At 60.8% G+C, this 21,142-nt stretch overlaps 1 protein-coding gene across 2 annotated transcripts in view; it reads left to right on the top strand.

Annotated features, from left to right (window-relative positions):
- The window catches only part of VAV2 (vav guanine nucleotide exchange factor 2), a 170,666-nt gene continuing 149,524 nt past the window's right edge, over positions 1–21,142 (top strand). For both annotated transcript variants that reach the window (XM_088019240.1, XM_028093393.2), the window contains exon 1: positions 1–206. In XM_088019240.1, the coding sequence (XP_087875366.1) occupies positions 3–206 (204 nt within the window). In that variant the 5' untranslated portion in view covers positions 1–2. The remainder of the gene's footprint in view (positions 207–21,142) is intronic.

The following is a 21,142-nucleotide window of genomic DNA, read 5'->3' as shown; positions in this document are numbered from 1 at the left end:
CCATGGAGCAGTGGCGGCAGTGCGGCCGCTGGCTCATCGACTGCAAGGTCCTGCCGCCCAACCACCGGGTCGTGTGGCCCTCGGCGGCGGTGTTCGACCTGGCGCAGGCGCTGCGCGACGGCGTCCTCCTGTGTCAGCTGCTGCACAACCTCTCCCCCGGCTCCATCGACCTCAAGGACATCAACTTCCGGCCGCAGATGTCCCAGGTGAGGGTCCCGGCGCGCGGGCGGTCGCGGGGAGAGAGGGGCGCGCCCCAGGAGGCGCGAAGTTGACCAAAGTCCCCCAAGCCCGGGGCGCGCCGCTGCCGCCGGTGGGCACCGCCGGGACGCGCCCCGGGCGGGTCTGTGGCGCCGGGGTGCGGGGAGACTCGAAGCCGGGCGGCGCGCCCGCCGCTGCCGCCCCCTCTCCGCGTCCCTCCCGGCCCTGGCGAGCCCGCCACGCCCGGGGGGCCTCGTCGGGCGCCGCGTCCTCTGGCTTCGCGCCTGGTGGCGGGACAGTGGAGGACAGCGGGGCGCGGCCGGAGGAGTCGGGGAGGAGCGGGAGCCGGAGGGGCTGGAGAGAGCGGGTGGGCTTGGGTCGCCGCCTCCTCTTGGACAGGGCCGCGCAACTGGGTGCGAGCCGGAGCCCCCGTCGCTTCGCCAGCACCCTCAAGTGTGGCCTTTGTCGCGGCCGAGCCGTGTGGCTGCCGGCCGGCAGGAAAATGTCTGCGCAGCCGGCAGGAGCTGCTTTTTTTGGCCCCTTAAAGGGAGCTTGGCTGAGACTTGAAGAGAATGAAGCTCGGGTCCTGCCTTCCTGGAGTCACAGAACGCCCACCCCCAGCTCCATTTGAAGGGGTCCTGGGTGCTCAAGGGGCCCCTGGGGTCTGGCCAGCACTGTCCAGGATCGATCTTCCTGTGAGCCCTGTAAAAGTCCCTTCCTCTGTGGCCCACGGCAAGTCCGTGTGGACACAAGCCGTTCATGTGTGACATCGGAAAGCCGGTTAGGGAGAAGGAGAGATGGAGTGAGTCACGGCTTTTCCAGGCTGGGCTGCATGGCCTCTGCCCTTTGGCTGTGAGTGCGTTTCCAAGGAGATGAGAGCACCCCCTCCTCCGGGGAGGAAGGGGGGCGGCTGCTGACAAAGAGGAGCCCTGAGAGGGTAGAGGGGCTGCCCTCCCACTCAGCGATAACAACCCAGGACCAAGGAGGCAGGCAGCAGACCTATTGAGGGAGCCCCGGGGGTGCAGGCATGCGGTCTCAGGACTCCCCTTAGGTGCTGTCCTTAGGCTGTCTCATGCCAGCTAACTCGCAGTCCCCGGGGCCTGGCGCCCTGCTGCAGAGTACTTTCATAAACCCGTTCCTCACCTCTGCCCTCCCCTGGGGGTGGGGGCTGGGCTGGAGAAACTGAGAGCAGGAAGGGTTGCTGAGGGCAGAGCTGGCTATGGGCGGGAGTGTTTGCCTTTGGCTGTCAACCACAGGGGCTGCCCAGGCTTGCTGGCTCCTGGCGGGTTTCCTGGCTGATTGGCAGGGAGGCTGGGGCACGGGACACAGCCCGGGGTGGGTGGGTCCACACAACAGACGCTGGGCCTGGCTGGCCTCGGGGTCCCGGAGCTGCCCTTTTCCAGCTGGGGTTTGGGTAGGGTGGGGAAGAGGGGGCCCTCCGGCTGTGGCAGGTGGCTTGGCTCAGCCGCTGTGCTGGAAGGGCTGGGACATCCTGGGGTCCCTGGAGCCGTCCATGGGGCAGCAAGAGTGACAGCAGCACAGTCCCTTAGAGTCCCCCCGTGTCCCAGCCTGGGTGAAGGGGTATTGAGGGGGACTTGGTGCTAGGGAGAACTGGACGGGCAAGTGTCTGTGTGTTTTCATGGACGTGTGCTGATCGAAGCCTGGCACTGTCATCTTCCAGGTAGGTGACTACCCCTGGGCCCTCAGTTTCCCCAACTGTTTAATGGGAACAGCAATAGTAGGCGCCTTAGAGCCACCTTCTGAGGATTCCATGAGGTTAAGGCAGGGAACGTTCTCAGTGCAGTGCGGAGTTGACGTTAGCGACTTTAGGATGGTCATCTGGACACTGGCAGGGATCACTGTCTTGACTGAGGGCTGGTCTCCCTGGCCTCAGCCCACCGGTCCCTTGTGGGGGGTGGGGTGGGTCACCCCATCTTTGTGTGTCTGTCGCTGGTGCAGGGATGGCTGCAGGTGCTCTGTGAACTTGCGCTCATTGGGTCTACCCCTTGGCTCCGTCTGTGTGTTCACAGTGAAAGAAACAATTCTCTGTACCAGGTACGGCTGTGCCGGGTTTGGGAGGGGAGCCTGGGGGGCCTCTCTGTGTGGCTGCTCTTTGTTTTTTGGGAAGCTTATCATCCCTAGAGCGGGAGAGGGAAAATGTCCTGTTGGTCCACAGTGCTTGGATCACAGGAAGAGTCCAGGCTTCCCTTCCTTACTGGTCCGGCCCTGGGCAAGGCGCGATCCTGGGGAGGCTATGCCATCCCTGTTTTATACATGAGGCTGCTACAGCGCAGAGAGATCCAGTGACTTGCCTCGGGTGACACAGACTGGAAGAGGCGAAACTAAATCACAAGCGTAGGTGTCTCTTGTAGGATTGCTGAAACTCATTCGATTCCGCAAGCCTTCCTTAAGCTGTCTGGCTGACTTTCGGATGGACGCTCCTGCCGCGTGTCTGCTTCCTCCGGGTGGATGGGGTGTGGGGTGGGTGCCTGTTTTCCGTGGGGATCTGGCTACTTTGCTGGCGAGTCCAGTCTGTGGGGCTGGAGGCCCGTCCAGCTCAGAGGCCTCCATGTTGTCTGCTTGTTCCAGAAGGCCATGCTGGCTTCTCATGGTGACATCCTGTTTTCAGAGGATAGCGTTTGGAATGTCCCTCCACTCCGAGTTGACCTCAGCTGGGTTATTGGCCCCAAAGGAGCATAAGAGCATGTGCACTTATGGGGCATCTGCTGTGTACAGAGCCGGAAGCTAGGAGGTGTTCACAGAGCAAGCCGAGCGGCCCCTTTGTCATGCCGTCCTGGAGCTGGCAGGCCGAGCTTTAATTTTTTTTTTTTTTTTAATCCAAAATGCCTGGAAGCCACCTTGGGTTTAATTAAACTAATTAGGTATGGCCACAATCTGCTGATCCTAACAAGAGATCACGTGTGTCTGGAGTGTCTTTGGCCGTGGAGGTCCTGAGGTTGCTGACGCCGGCAGACAGCCCCTGCGTTCCACCTTCAGTTTGAACCTGTAGGGCACCACCTGCCCAGCCTCTTGCCCACGGCGCCCTGGCAGGGCTCCTCCCCGGAGAACAGGCTGGGGAGCCTGGCACGCGGGGCCCACCGGGGTTACTCTCCTGCCCACGCCTCCCGTCCCTGCCTCAGGCCTGTCGCTCCCCACTTCCGTACCTTGGCTGTCAGCATCTGTTATGAGCCTTGCCCTTGCTGGTAGACCTCCCCTCTCTTCGCCTGGGTCTTCCTGGAGGAGATAGTCTAGAGGCCCCTCCTCTAGGAAGCCTCCTCTGATTGCACTCTCTTGTTGTGTGGCGTGGCAAGCTTGGCCGTGGCCCCCAGTGTACCAGGGGTATGTCGCTAACTCTGCACTTGCCGTGCTTTCACTCCACCCAGCACGTGGGGGCCACGCTCTTGCTGCTCACTCTGCAAAGCCCAGTCTGGAAGGGGGACTGGGCTGAGTCCCTCCTCCTGGATGTCATCTCGGGGGCCCGCGGAGCCCCGTGTGTTCCTTCATTCCGAGGCCGGCTTTGTGCTTGGCGAAGGGCTGGGGGCTGCCTGGGCCGGGTCCTGCTCGCATGAAGCTTCCAGGAGAGCAAGGGTGCGCGGCGGTGTCGCCCAGATGCCCGGGGCCGCAGAAGTGGCCTGCAGGTGGCCTGCAGGTGTCCGGGGGTCCCGAGCGCAGGCGGCCCGGGCCTGGACCCTGAGGCTGAAGCGTGCGACACCAGGGCAGAGGGCAGCACCGAGGAACCCTCGCTCTTGTGGGAACAGGAAGCCTCTTGTCCTTTTCCAAATTTGAAAACGTATTGGACTTTCGTAAGAACTCCACGTGCACACATAGGTTTTTCTCACCCCAGGGGAGGGGAGTGGGAAATTTAGTGCCCTCCCCCCAAACGTTTCAGTGCGTTGCCCGCAAGACGAGGGCATTGTCCTCGGTGAGCGCAGCTCAGCCTCTCAGCCCTGTCCCACGGGTGTCCCACTCACGCCTCAACGGGTGTCCCCAGAAATGCCGGTTCAGCAGAGGGGGAACCTGAGGGGTGCTGTGTGCACTCTTCCTTGGTGCAGCGCGGCTCTGCAGCCTTCCCTTGGTGTTCGTGACCTTGACACCCTGCAGGTTCCAGGCCGCGTCTGTTGCAGAACGTCCCGCCATTGGGTCCCTGTGTGTCCCCTAGGGATTAGCTTCAGGTTGTGTGCCTGTTGGGGGACCAGGCTCGATGCTTCCCACTCCTGCTTCTGTCCTGCAGGCAGCAGGTGGCTTAGCCTTGTCCTGTTGCTGGGATGCTGCCCTCCTGGGCGGTGTCTGCCGGTCCTCTCCATGACGTCGCTCTGTCCCCTGTCGTTCACGGCTCTTCTCTCCAAGGGACTTGGGACAAGGTGCACCTCTGGTTTTCCCTTCCCCTCTCTCTTTCTGCCAGTTTGCATCATGGTTTCCTCTTTTATTCCCGGCATTATAATCTGTTACTGTCATTTATTTCCATGCTCACTTTGTCTCCGGTTCGACCCGGGGAACTGTTTCGCCGGCTGCTGTGCATCTTTTTGACATGTTCCCAACATTTTCTTTCTTTCTTTCTTTGTTTTTTTTTTTTTTTTTTAAGATTTTATTTATTTGTTAGAGAGGGGGGAGGAGCAGAGGGAGAGGGACAAGCAGACTTCCTTGCTGAGCACAGAGCTGGATGCAGGGCTCGATCTTATGACCCTGAGATCATGACCTGAGCCGAAATTGAGAGTTGGTTGCCTAACTGACTGAGCCACCCAGGTGCCCCATGTTCTCAGCATTTTCTGAGCACTGCCCTCCTTTCTGGAGTGAGATGTCCAGACTCCTGTTGTATTATTCTTTGTCCCAGCTGAGGAGTCAGCCGTATGTCTCCGAGGAGCTCTGGTTCCATCGTGAAGAGGGGTGTTTAGAAACCAAGATCTGGGTGCTGGTGTGCACACTGCTGCAGGCTGTCCCTGCTCCCAGGTGCTCTCCGTGGTGGGAGCTGGCTCGTGTGTGTGTGTGTGTGTGTGTGTGTTTGTGTGTGTGTGTGTGTGTGTGTGCAGGCACGGGCGTAGATGGGTGTAGATGGATGTGCCGTGTGCATGTTTGTCTTTGTTTTCTGTCTGTATCACTGCTGCCAAATAGAAACACACGAGTTGCGTCTGTCTTTCAAAACTTCTGGTGATCCTATTAAAAAATTAAAAAGAAATGCTTAACATTAATTTTAATGATACATTTTAACGAACTCTTGCCTTCTCAGCAGGGGTGATATGGCCTCCAGGGTGGTGGAAATCAGATCTTTGGAGGTGAAGAAATCATGTTCTTTTTATGTATAAAGCTCAGATGTACATAAAGTGCAAAGCAGGTACACGGTACCTCTGTGGTGTTGAGACTTCTTATGGGAGGTAGATTATGAGAAGCACCAGAAAAGGCTCCTTAGGGGGGTGATGGTGACAAGTGGAGAAATGCGGATTTCCCCAACCCTGGCTTTCCCACGTGGCAGGGGTTATGGCTCTGAGTGTGTCGAGGTAGCGGCACCCCAGGGGGCAGGGCTGGGGGCAGAGGCCAATGTGCCGGGGTCCCATGTTTAGTGCGGGCCTGACCGGCTAGGAGGGTCAGGAGCCCAGGGCTGTGTGGAGTGGGGTCCTGAGGCTTGGGTGTGAAATCTGCAGACAAGGCCCATGGGCATCATCTGCCCAGGTCATGGGAAGGCACCGCTTGGCAGTGGTGGACAGTGGATTGTTTGTGGCTGGGATGGAACCTGGAAGCGTGCCGTGCATTCGGCGGGGAGGCCCTGGGCATGGGTGTCTCTGTGCCGAGAATGGGGGGCTCCACTGAGCCTGGGGCCAAGTCTGTAGGCAGCAGCCTTGCCGGAGGCCTGACAAGGATGTGTAGCCACGGGGAGCCCCCGACCCAGTGCCTCGTTCGAGGTCTTTCTTGCATGAGGTTAGGGTGGCCAAGGGTGTCCCCTCCCGAGAGAGGGACTCTGTCATCCTTCCCAGAATTGCAGTGGGTCCTACTCGGGGCAGTCGGCAGCATGATGCCCTCTAGCCCCTTCCTCCTGGCCCTGTGTCCAGGCCATGTCTGTGTCTGTGGCTTCTTGGCTTCTAGGGGTGGGATGTCCGGACGGGCAGCGCTGTCGGGGCTGGTGTGGTGGGGCCCGGGTTTAGGCAGAGGCCCAGACCCGAGTCTGGCAGCCCCATGGCTGAGGCCCTACCAGGTGGACCTCCTTCCTGACTGCCCCTTGAATCCACCCCTCTCCCCCCCAGTGCCCCAGCCGACCACCAGCGCCCTGCTCCCAGAGCAGGAGTTGGTGCTTGTCTTGTGTCGAGGGCCAGACGGTAAATATTTTAGGCCTTGTGGGCCAGACAGGCTCTGTCGTAACCACTCCACTCTGCCCTCCTGGTGTGAAGGCAGTCGTGGCCGATCTGGAAATGAGTAAGTGTGGCTATGTGCCAGTAAACTTGATGGAGAATGAAATTTGAATTTCATATCATTTTCATGTGTCACGAAATATTATTCTTTTTTTCCCCCAACCGTTTAAAACTGTGGAAACCTTCCTTAGCTTGTAGTCTGTATAAAAGCAGGCAGTGGGCTTGCCTGAGAGGCTAGGGGCCTGTCCTGGGGGCTGTGCAGGAGCCCCGGTCCCTGCCCCCGCCCTCCCAGGGTTTGCTCTCACGTCTCCATTTGTATCCAGGGCCCTTGGCGCTGGCTCCTCCAACAGGACGCGCTCAGCAAGGCCAAAGCTCTCTCCACCTTGTGCCAGAAGTTGGGCTAAGTGCTTAGGGCCAGGACCTTGTCTCATCCACAGAGGGGTTGTGGTGGGGCTCTGCCCTCAGCCCCACCTCATAGGGGAGGCAGCAGGGACCCCCCAGGGCTGAGCCCCTGATGTCTGGAACGGCAGGGACATTTGCTGCCACCTGGAATGGCAGTGGAGGGGTCCAACGCCATCGGCCACTGGGCTGCAGTGGGAGCCTTAGTGGGGCGGGGTCCCAGGCCTGGCTGAGCCTTGGTCTCCTTGTCTGCGAAGAGGGTGCCCGTGGCCACCTTGCAGGCTGCTGGGGGCATTTGGTAGGAAAACGCGGGCCTGGCACTGTCCCTGCCTCGCACCTGGCCCCGTAAGTCTCTGGAACACGGCGCCCCTCCCCAGACCCGGGTGGCCCGCTTGCTCCTGTTGGCTGGGGCAGCCGCCTTCCCCATCCAGGTGGCCCCACCTCGCCTCTGGCCGCCCAGCTGCAGCAGAGCCACATGGTGGTTAAGAGAGGGTGGGCGGCCAGCGCCCTGGAGTTGGACCCTCCCTCCTTCCCTGCCCCCAGGCCTCTCCCACTCTTCACTTACCCTTTAGCCCCGGAGGCAGGTGGTGGCTGGGTGATGTGGAGAAAAATGGAGGATGCTTAGCCAAGGAGTGCAGGACCCAGGATCGGACAACAGCCCTGCCCCTCCCTCTGTGGGTGACCTTGGGCGCCTGCTGGAGGGGTCTCAGGCCCTGTCTTTGCTGCTTCCTCCCCAGGAGCTCCTGTGCCTGACGGTGCAGGAGGTGGGGACAGACGCAGGATTTGCTGTCACACCTTCTGGGGCTGTGTTAGTCCTTATCAGATACAGGTATTTGGATCCCTGAGGGCAGGGACTGCGGAGGGCTGCATGGAGAAGGTGGCATGGCATTTGAGCTGGCCTTGAAAACTGGATGCCTTTAGGGCGCCTGGGTGGCTCAGATGGTTAAGCGTCTGCCTTCGGCTCAGGTCATGATCCCAGGGTGCTGGGATCGAGTCCCGCATTGGGCTCCCTGCTCCTTGGGAGCCTGCTTCTCCCTCTGCTTCTCCCTCTCTCTCTCTCTCTCTCTCTTCCTCTGTCTCTCATGAATAAATAAATAAAATCTTTAAAAAAGAAAAAAAAACTGGATGCCCTTAGGTAACTGAAGGGAGGAGATGGGTGGTTGATGCAGAGACAGGCTCCCCAGGTCTTCCAGATCATTGCTGCCTGCCGTGCCCTGCCCTGTCCTGGGAAGGTTGGTTCCCTGGCTGCCCAGCCCCAGCCCCTCCCCTGTGCCTTAGTTAGGAGGCTCTGTGAGACACCCAGTTGGGCGGGGAACCAAGAGGCCGAGGGGGCTGCCTGAGGTCACATGGCCACGTGGAGGTTGGGGCCTCTTGCCAACCTGCAAAACAGCCCTTGGACGGTCCTGGTGGGTGGGGAGGCTGGGGGCTGCACAGTGCCTGAAGCCACAGATGGCCCAGGGTGGGCCCGTCCCCTTCACCTGCTGCCCGTCGCTGGGAGGGGGCTCACTCTGTCATCGACTTGCTTCCTATTCACCGTCACCTGCTCATGGGCACTGGGCAAGAGCGGCAGAGACCCTTGACTTTGTGTCCCTCACCTCCAGGAGGGGGATTCACGAAGAAACAGCATGGCACTTTCCAACGCAGAGGAATCGAGCAGGCCTGCGAGGGGGGGCTTCCTGGGGAGGTGACAGCGGCCCCTCAACATGACTGGGAGAGAGGTCTGGTGCCCGGGAGTGGACGCTTCAGCCCCTGCACAGCGCCTGCACTGTGGGGCTCGGGAGCCGCCTCCCCCACCCAACTTTGTGGGACGAGTCCCTGTCCACTGCCCGGACAAGGCCTGCCCTGCTCAGGCCAGGATGAGCCCTGGGGCAGCCCGGAGGGCCCCCGGACCTCTGTGCTCTCACTGCGCCCTCTGCCAGCATCCTGTAGCTACTCTGTTTTGGTTTCTGAATCCAAAAGATAAACAAGAATAACAAACGCGTGACCACCGAGGGAGGCGGGGCTGGGCTTGAACTGCCGCGGGACCTGGGTGGTGGTGCCTTCTGATCAGGGAAGTCTCGAGAAATGCCTGCCTCGGTGCTCTGAGCCGTGGGCTTCATGTGCTCGTCTCTGTAGAGTTTATGGAAGGATTAAAATAATCATTTTCAACACACCTGCTTGTCTGCCCTGAGTCACCTTAAGCTTGAGGCCAGGAATGCGTTTGTTGGTTTGTTGTGTTTTGAGCTTTGGGCCTCACAGGCGGCAGGCATATATGGTCTCGCCTGTCCTCCCGTCTGTCCGCCGGGCTCTTCAGCCTCCAGGTCTTTGCAGGAGTGGGGGCCCCCAGCTGCCCCTCCCAGCCCATGCTGCCATCTGTGCGGGGAGGGGGCGCCTAAGCCTGTCTTCTCTCTGCCTCCCAGCCCACCCCGATGCTTGCGTGTCCCCCCCGCGGCATGACAGGTGCGTCCCTGAGATGTGGAAGGTGGCAGGGTGGGTGCCTGAGGGCGTCGCGGGGAGTCCCTGTGCAGGTGGGCAGGGTTGGGTTCCGGGCGTCTGCCTGCTCCCATGCCTCCCCCGCCCCAGCCCTGCTTCTGCCTGGTCTCCCTGGGTGCACCTCCCTTTCCCAGGGACACATGTTTCCAGTTTGCACCGGTGTTTGCTTGATTGTCATAGCTGTCCCCTAGACATAGGGTGTTGCCGGGGACAGGTGGTGTAGGCACCGTGCTGAGCACATGGCGGCCAGTGGCCTCAGGGAGAGGGGGGCCTCTGCAGAGGTGCAAGGGCTAAGCCACCTGCCAGGGTCCCCGCAGCTCAGGGAGGCGGGGCCCCACCTGCCCTGGCCTTTGTCACGCCAGAGCTCCACGTCTGGCTTGTCTTCCCCGCCGGGGCAGGCTGTGGTTCGTGGCAGTGTTCCTGTGAGCTTTGGCACCTGGGGGTGGCGGGCTGTGTGCCAGGAGGCCTCCGTGTCCCCCAGGAATGGGGAGGTGCCCTGGTGACAGTGGTCATGGCTGGAGCATGGACCGTCCCAGCTTTTAACTGTACAAGTGGGTGTCTGATTCCTGCGGCCGTCACCACATGTCCCGGGCGCACAGGACACCTAGGGAAGCTTTAGTCTGTTCGTAACCTGTATCGGGCCCCTGGGATGGCAGAAGGTTCTGGTTCCTCGTGCTCATGGCAGCCACATCCTGAGACCCTCCCTCCCTTGCCCCTCAGCTCCTCCCACTCTGAATTTACCCCTCCACACCTGAGATGGACGTCTGGGCTCCCCTCCCCCAGCCCCCAGCTCATCTGTCTGCGGGGACAGGAGTCATTTCAGTGAGGGAGGAGACCGTTCAGATCTGAGCTGTTTTCCTCTGCAGATGATGGGCTTCACACAAGAACTGACTCTGAGCCATTCGGTTTAATTTGTTTTCACACCGGAGCTCAGAGGAAGCAGGCTTGAGGCCGGGCATCGGGGTGTGACCTGGCTCCCCGGGACTTGCCACATGGCTGCCTCCCCTGGGCCTCTGTGTTCCTGGCTGCAGAGGGGGCCGGGCTCCCCCTCCCTTGAGAGCTCAGGGCTGGTGTCCTGGCTTTGCTACTGACCAGAGTGGGCCCTCGAGCTTCACCGTCGTGGGGTCTCAGTTTCCCCCTCTGTAGGATGGGGATAAAAAATAGCATTCTTCTCAGTGGATGACTAGGTATGGGGCGGGGGGTCTGTCCTGATGATGAAGTAAGATCAGCCACTAAGAGGAATGAGCCCTGACCGACAAGGGGTTGCAGTGCAGATGAGGCTCGGAGACATGGTGTCCTGTGAGGGAAGCCAGACGCCAGAGGGTGAGGGTCGGGGAGGATGGCGTGATTCCATTCCTGCGCATGTCCAGCACAGACAGAAGGTGGGCTGGGGGGAGGGAGCCGGGACTGGCTGCTCACGGGCATGGCCTTGTGTTTGGGGTTATGACAAAGTTCCGGATCCAGATCGTGGTGGTGGTTGCACAACACTGCAAATGAACAGAGTCGCTGATCGTAAATTTTGTTATGTGTCTTTGACCACACAAAAACAGCATCCCCCTTGTGGGGCTGGGAGGAATTTGAGCAGGTGTGTGGCAGGTGAGTGCCTGGAACCCGCGCTGCCGTGGTGGGGGCCCTCAGGGCCACCACGTGACTCTTGGGGGCCCTGCACGCCTTCGCCCATGGCCTCCCTCTTCCTTAAGAGATGTTAAAAGTCCTACTTTTATGACTGGGTTGGTGTAAAGGGCAGAATACTAATGTTATATATTTAAATATTGTCTTTGACCTCACACACATTTGGGCACCGAAAAGTGCTGGCTTGCGGTGCCCGGTGGGTGAGTTAGCCCTGCGTGGCCATCCACATGGCACATTTCTTGGGTCCCTTCTTGCCCTGGGTCCTTGCTGCTCCAGGACTCAGGGCACGGAGGCAGGCATTTCTCTAGACTTCCCTGTCCAGGAGTGAGGAGCCAGGGAACGGCTGTCTCTGCTCCAGGCTCTTGACTCAGTGCCTTAAACAGGGTGGCCCAGCCCAGAAGAGCTGGGGTGAAGGAAGATGGGTCCAGGGAGCATGGGAGGTGTCGGGGCTCAGTTGCCCGCCCCCACCATAAAATGGGACCATCATTTCTAGGTGCCTCCAGGGTGGATGGGAGGAAGGCTTCTGGGGCATCTGAAGGGGTCCCGCGGTCCGGGCGTCAGGATGGGGGTGCGGGATCTGTGTGTGCGTGTCATCTCTCTTGCGGGAAGCCGCCCTGCGACTGATGCGGGCGTCTGTGCTCTGGCCCACCAGTCCTGGGCCTCCTGCCACTTTGGTAAAGGAGGGGCGTTTTCTTGACCCCTTGCAGGAGCCCAGCGGCCCTGGGGCCACGATGGTGTCCGGGAAGCACACGCAGGGGGCGCCTTGACGTTCAGTAGGGATGTGGGTTTTCTCTGTGTCTTTGGGAGAATCGGTTTCCCCATGTCAGTGGCCGTGGGAGGGCTCGCTCCTGGAGTCCTCCCTGCGGCCGCTCCCACTGATGTCCCCACCGACGCCGGCCGTGTGGGGCAGGGGGCTTCCCGACGGTCTCGTCAGCGGGAGCCGCGGGGGCCAGACGCCTTGTCTGGCAGTGAACGACCGAGCCAGTAAACCCAGGCTGCAAACCTCGCCTTCTGTAGGCAGCTCTGATGTGTGCACGTGCTCCCGCCTGCTTCGGCTCCACACTGGGTTCGGAAGCATGGCTGCATTTCTGGGGCTCGTTTCTGGAACCAGGTGCATGTGTGGACGAACCCGAGTGGATGTCGGGGGCAGGAGGCCAAGTGCGGTCTGCCGTCTGCGTTGCACTGTCCAGCCAGAGGCTCCCCCTCCGTACCTGGCTGCAACCCAGAAAAGTCTGGGTGATGCCCTCCGCCTCCGGGGCAGGGTTGGGGGCTGTCCTGGAGGTGGCGGAGGGCTCTGGGGTTTTGCCTGCAGAGCTCTGTTCACCCTGTCTTCTTTTTTTTTTTTTTAAGATTTTATTTATTTATTTGACACAGAGAGAGAGAGAGAGAGACAGTGAGAAAGGGAACACAAGCAGGGGGAGTGGCAGAGGGAGAAGCAGGCCTCCCGCCGAACAGGGAGCCCGATGCGGGGCTCGATCCCAGGACCCTGGGATCATGACCTGAGCCGAAGGCAGACGCTTAACGACTGAGCCACCCACGCGCCCTCCACCCTGTCTTCTTAGGGGGAACCCTGGCTGTCCCCTGGCCAGCTGGTTCTGTTCATGCCAGGGACCACAATCTGGACCAGCTCTGGGGTCCCCGTCCCCCACCCTCCCTCCTGCCTGAGCCTCCAGCTGGTGGTGGTGGTTGTGTCCTCAGGGTGGGAAAGGCCCTGGCCTGGGGGCCCAGCGGAGCAGCTCTGGTCCTCAGCCTTTCTGCTGCTTTGCCATCTGGTGGCCCCGGGGATGTGCAGGCCAGCGCCCGGGCTGCCTCTCGGGGGTGGGCCGGGGATCCCGCTGGAGTGCTCAGCCACTTCCAGCGTTCCTTGGGCACGATGGTGTCACCTGCCATGCTGGGCCTGGTCTAGGCTGCTCCCAGGCTGCCCCACGATGCGTTGGTGGTGGTAATTAGTCACAGTACTGGAGGTGCTTGGCGGTCATGGACCTGACCCCAGCAGAGGGCAACCCCGGGAGAGCAGGGGCCATCGGCAGCCATTTGAGAGCCTTGGAGGGTGAGGTTTGGGGAGCACAGGAGCTGGTCCGACTTCAGTGGTCGGGGATGGAGGCAGGGCTCAAACTCCTGGCCGCCTGCGCACCTGTGGCCCCAGCATGCTGTCCCACGTGGTGCCCTTGGGCTCCTGAGTTGTGCGAGCCGTGGGGTGCCATCGACACCCTCCCTCAGTAATTCACGTGCCGGCAGCCACTCTCTTTTTTCTCTTAACTCGTGTGTGTAGTAAAGTTTTTTTTTCTCAAAAAAGAGGAGATAGAATGTTCACATAGAATGTCCCTCCTCATTGCAAATAAACCTTGGGAGAAACTGGCCTGCCATCTCTTTGGGTGTATTTCGTGGTAATTTAGCTTCTTAAATGGAACATCTGTTAGCCAGCTAGGCTCCAGGGCAGCAGAGCTGTGGATTACAAGAGTGTTCGGGAAGTAGTCTGTTTGCTGCAGGAGGTGCAGGCCCCAGCTACTCCCGCCCCTCTGCCCCCACGCGTGGAGGGGCACTTGGCACTGCGGACCACCGTGCTGGCGACAGGGTGTGGGAGGCCGGAGCCTTTGTACCTGCCCTGCTGGGTCCCTGAGGATAGCGGCTGATGTGCGTGGCTCAGCGTGGCTGGGGCTCAGGGGAGAAGCTCCTGTCTTTGCAGCCTGCGTGGGCCCGGGGGACCCTTATCCCCGGGCTGCCCTGGCCGTGTTTTCTCCTTCAGCCCAAGAAGGGCGGTCGTGGTGGGGTCAGAAGCCAGGCTGGGCCCGAGCTTGGACCAGCCCCACTGCTGACGTGGCCTTGTGTGCCCCTGGGCACGCTTCTCAGTGACCCCTACCCCCACCCTGCCCACACCTCAGTGGGCTCACCTGTGATACGTGCTGCCGTGTGAGCAGGTGTGTTTCCCCAGAGGCCGGGAGCCTGGAAATCGCTCCCTCCTCTTGTACTTTGGACGCTGCCACTTCATGTGATGTATGCTTTGGGGACCTGCAGGCACTGGTCTCCATACTGGTCACTGTGGGGTGCAGTGGGACCCCAGGCCTTTCTGTGGGAGGGGTGGTGGTCTTCCTGGCAGCCAGATTCTGGGGGAGGGCACCTTCCTGCCCTGCTGCCCATCGGGTCTCCTCTTCCCAGGCCTTTCACTTGGGGGCTCTTCCTGCAGCTCCCACAGCTCATGTGGACCGTTCAGCTCCCAGGGAACATTTCCTGAGCAGTGGGCCCTCAGGGCGAGGGAAAGATGGGGGTGGCCTGGCAACTCCTTCCAGGAGCTCAGAGTCTGGGAGGCCCCCCGAGGGGAGCAGCGATCACCTCTGGGGAAGGTTGGAGGGACTCAGAGCCATGGCCTTCAAGGCTGCAGGGAGGCAGGGCAGTGGGTGGTGGGTTGGTGGGTGGCTTCGCCTGGGGTGCCGGGCAGTCACAGAAGGGGGTTGGGGAGAACATGATGTCCTGGATTTGGCTTCAGGAGGTTCTGCTTGGCTGCAGTGCTGGGAGTGGATTGGAGGCCACAGTCTGAAATCCGGGAGGCTGAGACTGGGGAGGAGGCAGATGCGGTCACCCCAGCAGGAAAACTTCAGGCCTGTGCCTGGGGAAGGGAGAGAAGCTCCGGGCTCCAGGGTGTTGGGGGAGGTAGGGGCCGGGCTGGTTGTGGCCCCGATGTGGGGTAATGAGGAGGGTGCTCTGATGTCAGGTTTGGGCAGCGGGGGAGCTGGTGGGGCTCATCCAGATTTGCCCTTGGGGCTCAAGGTCTGCCGTTGGCCAGCAGCCCGGGGAAGGCCCGGCTCTCCCAGTGGTCTGTCCGGAATCTGCCCTGACCGGGGTTGCGGGACATTTTAGCCCCGCCCCGTCGTGTTCTCTGTCTGCCTTTGAGTTTCCTGCTTTTTTTCCGGTCTCTGTGTGGCTGACCACATCAGTGTCCAGGCTGGACCTGGGGGTGAGGGGCTGGCCCCAGCCTCGGTGGGCCAAACTCTGCAAGCTTCTGCAGGGCCAGGCCCCCGGCCACGGTGAGAAACACCTTCCACTAGCACGGGACTCCATTTCAGACTCCCCTTCCCTGATCACGATGTTCTCGAGCACGCCAAGTTTTGCCTTCGTGAGCACGCCATTTATTCAGGCTGTAAACAGGTGCTGTCATCACTCAGAAGCATGGGGCCGGCTCGTCGGAATCCGGCTCTCTGGGGAAGCGTACATCCCCCGCTTGTGTGATTCATGTCCAGGTAACACGATGGCCTTTGCAGAGACCCAGCAAGACTGCCGCAAAACCCAAAATAGTCGTGTGGGTTGTTTTTAAGAGGTTTTCGCCTGTGGAAACAGTGGTCTTTCTTAAAAAGGGCCCTGCCTTCGATTGATTTCTTTGGGACTGCTTTATTGCTATTGATTCAGTAAAGCTTTAATCAGGAAACAACCTTGCAGTAGGTTCTGGGGAGGGTAACTTGCCAGCCTTGTTGATTTTTTTTCAGCGAGGAGCATTTGCCGGGCCCCGGGGACCGCACGTGAGCCAGCCGCCTGGCGTCTCATTCTCAAGGCCCGGGCTCGGGCAGGGGCGGACCCCAGGACTGAGCCCCGGGCTGTCAGAACATGGGGCTCCCTTGCCGGACACCATGTGGAAGCTGGAGACCCAGGCTGGGTGCCCTGCCCCCCACCCGTTCCTCTGCTTCTGAGAGCCTCCAGGTCCTGTGCCGGGAGGTGGGGCACAGCTGTGAGAAGGGGGGCCGTGGTTTTGAGGGGGGTCTGGGCTCTGCCTTCTACTCCCAGACCCTGGAGGGTCATGGCCTGCCCCCTCGCAGTTTGTGCCCTCTGCAGGCCCTGGGGTGGATGGGAACAGAGATGCACATGGGTACGTACTGAAGGCTTACTGGTCTGTTTGCCGCAGGGAGGACACTGTGCGCATTGCCGCGTCCCCACAGAGCTGGGGCCGTCACCTTCCTCACCACCTGGGAGCCTGCTTTGTCACTGCCACGTGTGTCCCAGGTGGCTTTCCGCCCACGTTATTTCACGCGTGCCGAGGTAGACACTTGCTTCGTGTTCTGACCGCTCTGAAATCAGCGTGGGTCTTGGGGCCTCACAGGAGGGGTGTGTCAGACTGTGGGGTCTGCTCCGCTCGCTGTGCTTCCTGTGAAGCCGCCAGGAAGAACCTCAGGTGACGGGAAGGTGCCCGGAAGTATGGGGAACACCTGGCCCGTGGGTCCAGCCTGCACTGTGACCTTGAAGCCGAGAGGGCGAATTAGTAAACAAAGAATGGAATTGGAGACCAAAAAAAATCACAAACAACGATTTCTAGAAAACCGTTCAAGGAATTAATTGACCCAGCAGCACTCATCCCAGACAGGCTTCTCCGTTTCCTCCTTGTTGATAAAATCATCACTGAGACGGTGGAGTTTCTGGTTCCTAGGAGCCTTGCAGGGTCGGGGTGGGGGCCTCTCCTGCCCGTGCCTGGAGAGAGATGAGAGACGGGGCCTGGACAGGCGTCCCCGGCCACCCCGACCTGTGGCCCACCTGGGCAGCCCAGGTGCCCCGGGGGACGGTGACTGTGGGGGACAGAGCTGCTCTCCACCCAGCCCCTGGGCCCTGGGGGCGACTGGGATGGTTCCTTGCTCTTCAGTGCTCTCTCTGTGCCCAGCCATGAGTTCTGGAACCTCTGCTCCAGGGTAGACCCCTCCCCCCAGCAGTGAACATGGTTTTGGTGCCCTGCCTGAGTGTGGGGCCTGGGGTAGGGGCTGGGGCACTCTCATCCCAGGTCTCCTGAGGTCTGGCCAGAGCGGACAGGGGGTTCCAGACTTTGTGGGGTCCCAGACACTAGCCTTCTTCCACCCTGGTTCTCATGGGGGGAGCCGGACTCTCCATCAGAGCACCCCATTTCCCCTCTGCTGCCCTTGGCTTTTCGGGCAGACTGACCCTCAGCCCTCCATGGAGAGTTCCAGATTTGGGCCTGGGCCTGGCCTGCCTGAAAAGCTGCCCTGAGAAGGACAGGGAGGTGCCCTTCGTGTGGCTGCTCAGTGGCCACGTGGATTAGTGATGTCTGCTGGGGTGTGGGCGATGGAGGGGGACACACTCTCCGTAGATTGATTAGTAATGTCTGCCGGGGGTGTGGGTGGTGGGGGGGAGAACACACTCTCCTTAGATTAGTGATGTCTGCCGGGGGCGTGGGTGATGGAGGGGGGATACATTCTCCTTAGATAGATTAGTGATGTCTGCCGGGGATGTGGGTGATGGAGGGGGGGGACACACTCTCCTTAGATTAGTGATGTCTGCCGGGGGCGTGGGTGATGGAGGGGGACACACCCTCCTTAGATTAGTGATGTCTGCCAGGGGCGTGGGTGATGGAGGGGGACACACTCTCCTTAGATTAGTGATGTCTGCCGGGGGCGTGGGTGATGGAGGGGGGATACATTCTCCTTAGATAGATTAGTGATGTCTGCCGGGGGTGTGGGTGATGGAGGGGGGGACACACTCTCCTTAGATTAGTGATGTCTGCCAGGGGCGTGGGTGATGGAGGGGGGACACACTCTCCTTAGATAGATTAGTAATGTCTGCTGGGGGCGTGGGTGACGGAGGGGGACACACTCTCCTTAGATAGATTAGTGATGTCTGCTGGGGGCGTGGGTGATGGAGGGGGACACACTCTCCTTAGATTAGTGATGTCTGTTGGGGACGTGGGCGTTGGAGGGGGACACACTCTCCTTAGATTAGTGATGTCTGCCGGGGGCATTGGCAATGGAGGGGGACATACTGTCTTTAGATAGATTAGCCATGTCTGCCGGGGGTGTGGGCGATGGAGCAGAACCGGCTGCTTATGTGCCTTCCCTGGAGCAAGCATCTGCGGTCAGCCTTGGAACTGCCCTGGGGTGTCCAGCCTCGTGACCACTCCCCTTCTCTGAGCACCTGCCTCCTGCCTCCCCCTCCTTGGGCTCCTGCAGGGTGGCTCAAGCACCCCCTCCCCCCCATGACCGCCCCTGCCTGGTGCTCCCAGCTCTGCTCCTACTCAGCTGGTATTGGCCCTGGGGGCTTTTCACACTCTGGCCCGGCTCCGTGCTACCGTGAGGGAGCTGCAGCTACCCCCCTTACTCTGGATCTGGGACCCCTTCTCTCTGGGTCCAGGACCCCTTTTTCAGAGTCTAGGACCCTGAATCTGGACCCGGATCTGGACCCCGTCTCTCTGAATCCAAGACGCCTTCTTCCTGGGGCCCGGACTCCTTTACTAAACAGAGGGTGTTGGAGTCGGATTGACAAAGTGCCACAGGACTGGGCTGGCGGAAGGTCCCACGTTGTAAGCTGTCTGGAGAGAGGAAAGAGCCTCGCCCTAGCTGAGGGGCACCTCCCTGTTCTGTGACTGTTGGCGTTAGCCGACTCCTAGAGAGGAGGAAACCGAATACACTTAGCTTCCCCTTTCCTCTCAGATCCGTGCTGGATTTCCTGGCTTGAGGAAGTAGTTGGCAGTGCCGTCACGTGGCGACAGGGTTTGGGGTGAAGCTCCCCGAGCTAGCGTCCCGGTGAGCAGCTGCATGTCCTGAGTCCCTGGGCCACCCTGGCCTTTGCTCAGAGGTGGAGAGGCCTCTCCAGGGACCCGGGGAGGTGGGGAAGTAAGGCTCAGTCTCTCGTGGTTAGTGTTTTAGCGGCCAGATGATGAAATCCCCCACGGGCCAGAGCTTTCTTGGCTCAGCCTGGGCCTGGGAGGGGCAGCTCTGACCTCCCCAAGCAGCAGCGACATGGTGTGCTTGAGCAGACTGGGTCTCTGTGCGGTGGGTTTGGTGTCCCGCAGCTGGGTTACATGTCTCACTCTTTCCTGTGACACTGGAGCAGTGGGCAGCGTCCTTCGGGAAGGACGTGCCTCCAGCTGTTGGCCGGGCCGTGCTGCCTCGAAGGCTCCGGGGCATGGTCCCTCCCACCCAGCGTCCGGGGGCGCCAGGCGTCCCGTGGCTTGAGACCCCACGATCCAGCGTCTGTCTCCATCTTGCCTTCCCCGCCAGCGCCTCTGACCGCGGGGCTTGCCTCTGGGTCGCCGCGCTCTGGCCCGCCCCGGGCTGCCCTGTGGCTCTGCAGCTGGCGGGCTGTGCAGTCCTCCCCACCCCGAGCCGCTCCGCTGCACTCTCACTTCCCTCGGCCGCCCCCCTTCTCTCGAAAATAACACCCGGGTGGGCGGGCACCTCTCAGGCCCGGCCTGGGAGCCTGGCTTTAACTGTCTCTTCCCGTGGGGGGTGGGCAAAGGGGTGCGCTGTCCTTCGGGGTGCCCTTGTGCATGGCACCATGCGGGGCCTGGCGGCCGTTGGGGTGATGGCGGGGTGAGGGATGAGTGAGCGAACACAGGAGGGTGGGGGACCGTGCCGGGGGCTTCCCGGGGCGCTCATCTGCCCAACCACTCTCACTTGCTGGAACCCATCTCTGCCCAAGGCTGTTGGGTGGTGACCGTCAGGGACGGTGGCTCCACCAGGATGCCCCCTGTAGTGGACACGGAGCCTTGGGTTCAGCTGTGGGAGTGGCCTGTGCAGGACAGAGCTGCTCACCGTCGTGTGACTGTGCTGGTGAAACTGTGGGAACACCCCGAAGGCCCAGCGGCCAGGCGTCGCTGGAGCATGTGACCCCAGCCTGGGGAGGGTCCCCGATGCCTGGCGCGGGGTGCCACGTGCCCGCGAGGAAATGCCAGGGCCCAGAGCTGTGTGTTTTCCCCAGCAGGCTGTTTTGTAGCAACAGAAAATACAGGGTCAAGAGTGTGGACGGCAGAAAGGCCTCACGTGGTAAGTGGTGCTTTAGGGCTGGAGCTCATGTGGGCTTTTGTTTCGTTCCAGACTCCCCCCCACTTATATCTAGGAGAGGCCGTTCCTATTTTGGGAGAAAAGACGAGCAAAGTTTTACCCCTGGAGTGCTGTCCCTGGCACCTTTCTTTCCGTTACAGTCAGACGGACCCTGCAGGCAGCTGGCCCGGGAGGGCCTCAGTTTCCCCACTTGGTGAGGTGGTTGGTGCTGGTCCTCCCAGCCCAGAGGGACTCCAGGGCCCTGGGTGCTGTGGGCAGGTGAGCTGCCATGTCCGCTGTCTGCCCTCCCTGGGGCACCCTGAGCAGGTGGGGCCGTGGCTGGAGCTTGGCTGCCTGCAGCTGAAACGCCTAGTTCTGGCTCAGCTTTCCTGTGTGGGGACAGCTGGGGGCATGCCCACCCCTGCCCCCAGCTCCCCCCCCCCCCGCAGCCTCCCTCCCCCGCTTGGCTCCCACCCGACTGGGGGCGGAGGGTGAGTCTGCAGCTGCGAACATTCCTGACCCCAGTTCAGGGGCGAGAGCCCAGCTGCTTCTGGCAGACAATGGGGTTCCCGCTCCCTGCTCCCCATGCCCCCTCTGTGCTCTCAGTGCTCTGCCCTGGGGCTGGTGCTGGAGCCGCTGGAATTTCCAGAAAGTGCAGCTTCTCTGGTAGAAAAGAAAAGCCTGCATCCTCAGAAGCATGCTGTGCTGGCCCAGCTGGGTTTTTAATACATTCACAGGACGCGCTTCTCCAAAAGCCAACCCAGAGTGGAGATGGCTTTTTAAGAAATCCTAAAAGTAATGTCCAGTCATTGGAAAAATGAAAAGAAGAGACAACATGGGACAGTTTCCGGACTCCCGTCCCAGGCAGGCCTGTGTCACTGTGACTTTGAGGCCCTCAGGCCCCCAGTGTCCATCGCAGGCTGGTTTTGCTGCTCCTGAGACAGCCGGAGACCCTCCTGTGGGGCCGGGGGCAGGGAGGGACTGGTCGGGGCTCAAGATGCATCAAGTGAGCCACGGCGGTGGGGGCTGGGGGGTCCTGGCGAGCCATCCAGTTTTTTTTATTGTGGTGAAATAAAGAGCTGGAGGTTCACCGTCTTAGGGGTTTTTAAGGGCACGGTTGAGCGGTGTTGGGTGCGTGCATGCATTGGTGCAGCTGTCCCCCACCCTCTGACGCCAGAACTTGTTCATCCCGAAAAATTGAAAGTGCGCCCACTAAACGACCCCCCATGCGCCCCTCCCCGCAGCCCCGGCATCCACCGCTCTACTTTCTGTTTCTGTGACCTTGACTTTTCCGGGGCCTCGTGGGAGCAGGTCCTGTAGCACCTCGTCCTTTTGCTGTTTCTGCTCAGCATCACA

The sequence above is a fragment of the Eumetopias jubatus genome, unplaced genomic scaffold (assembly GCF_037043125.1).
Source record: "Eumetopias jubatus isolate StellerSeaLion01/CBP00866 unplaced genomic scaffold, mEumJub1_p1.0 scaffold_15, whole genome shotgun sequence".
Taxonomy (NCBI): domain Eukaryota; kingdom Metazoa; phylum Chordata; class Mammalia; order Carnivora; family Otariidae; genus Eumetopias; species Eumetopias jubatus.
This window is presented reverse-complemented; position numbering and strand designations above follow the sequence as displayed.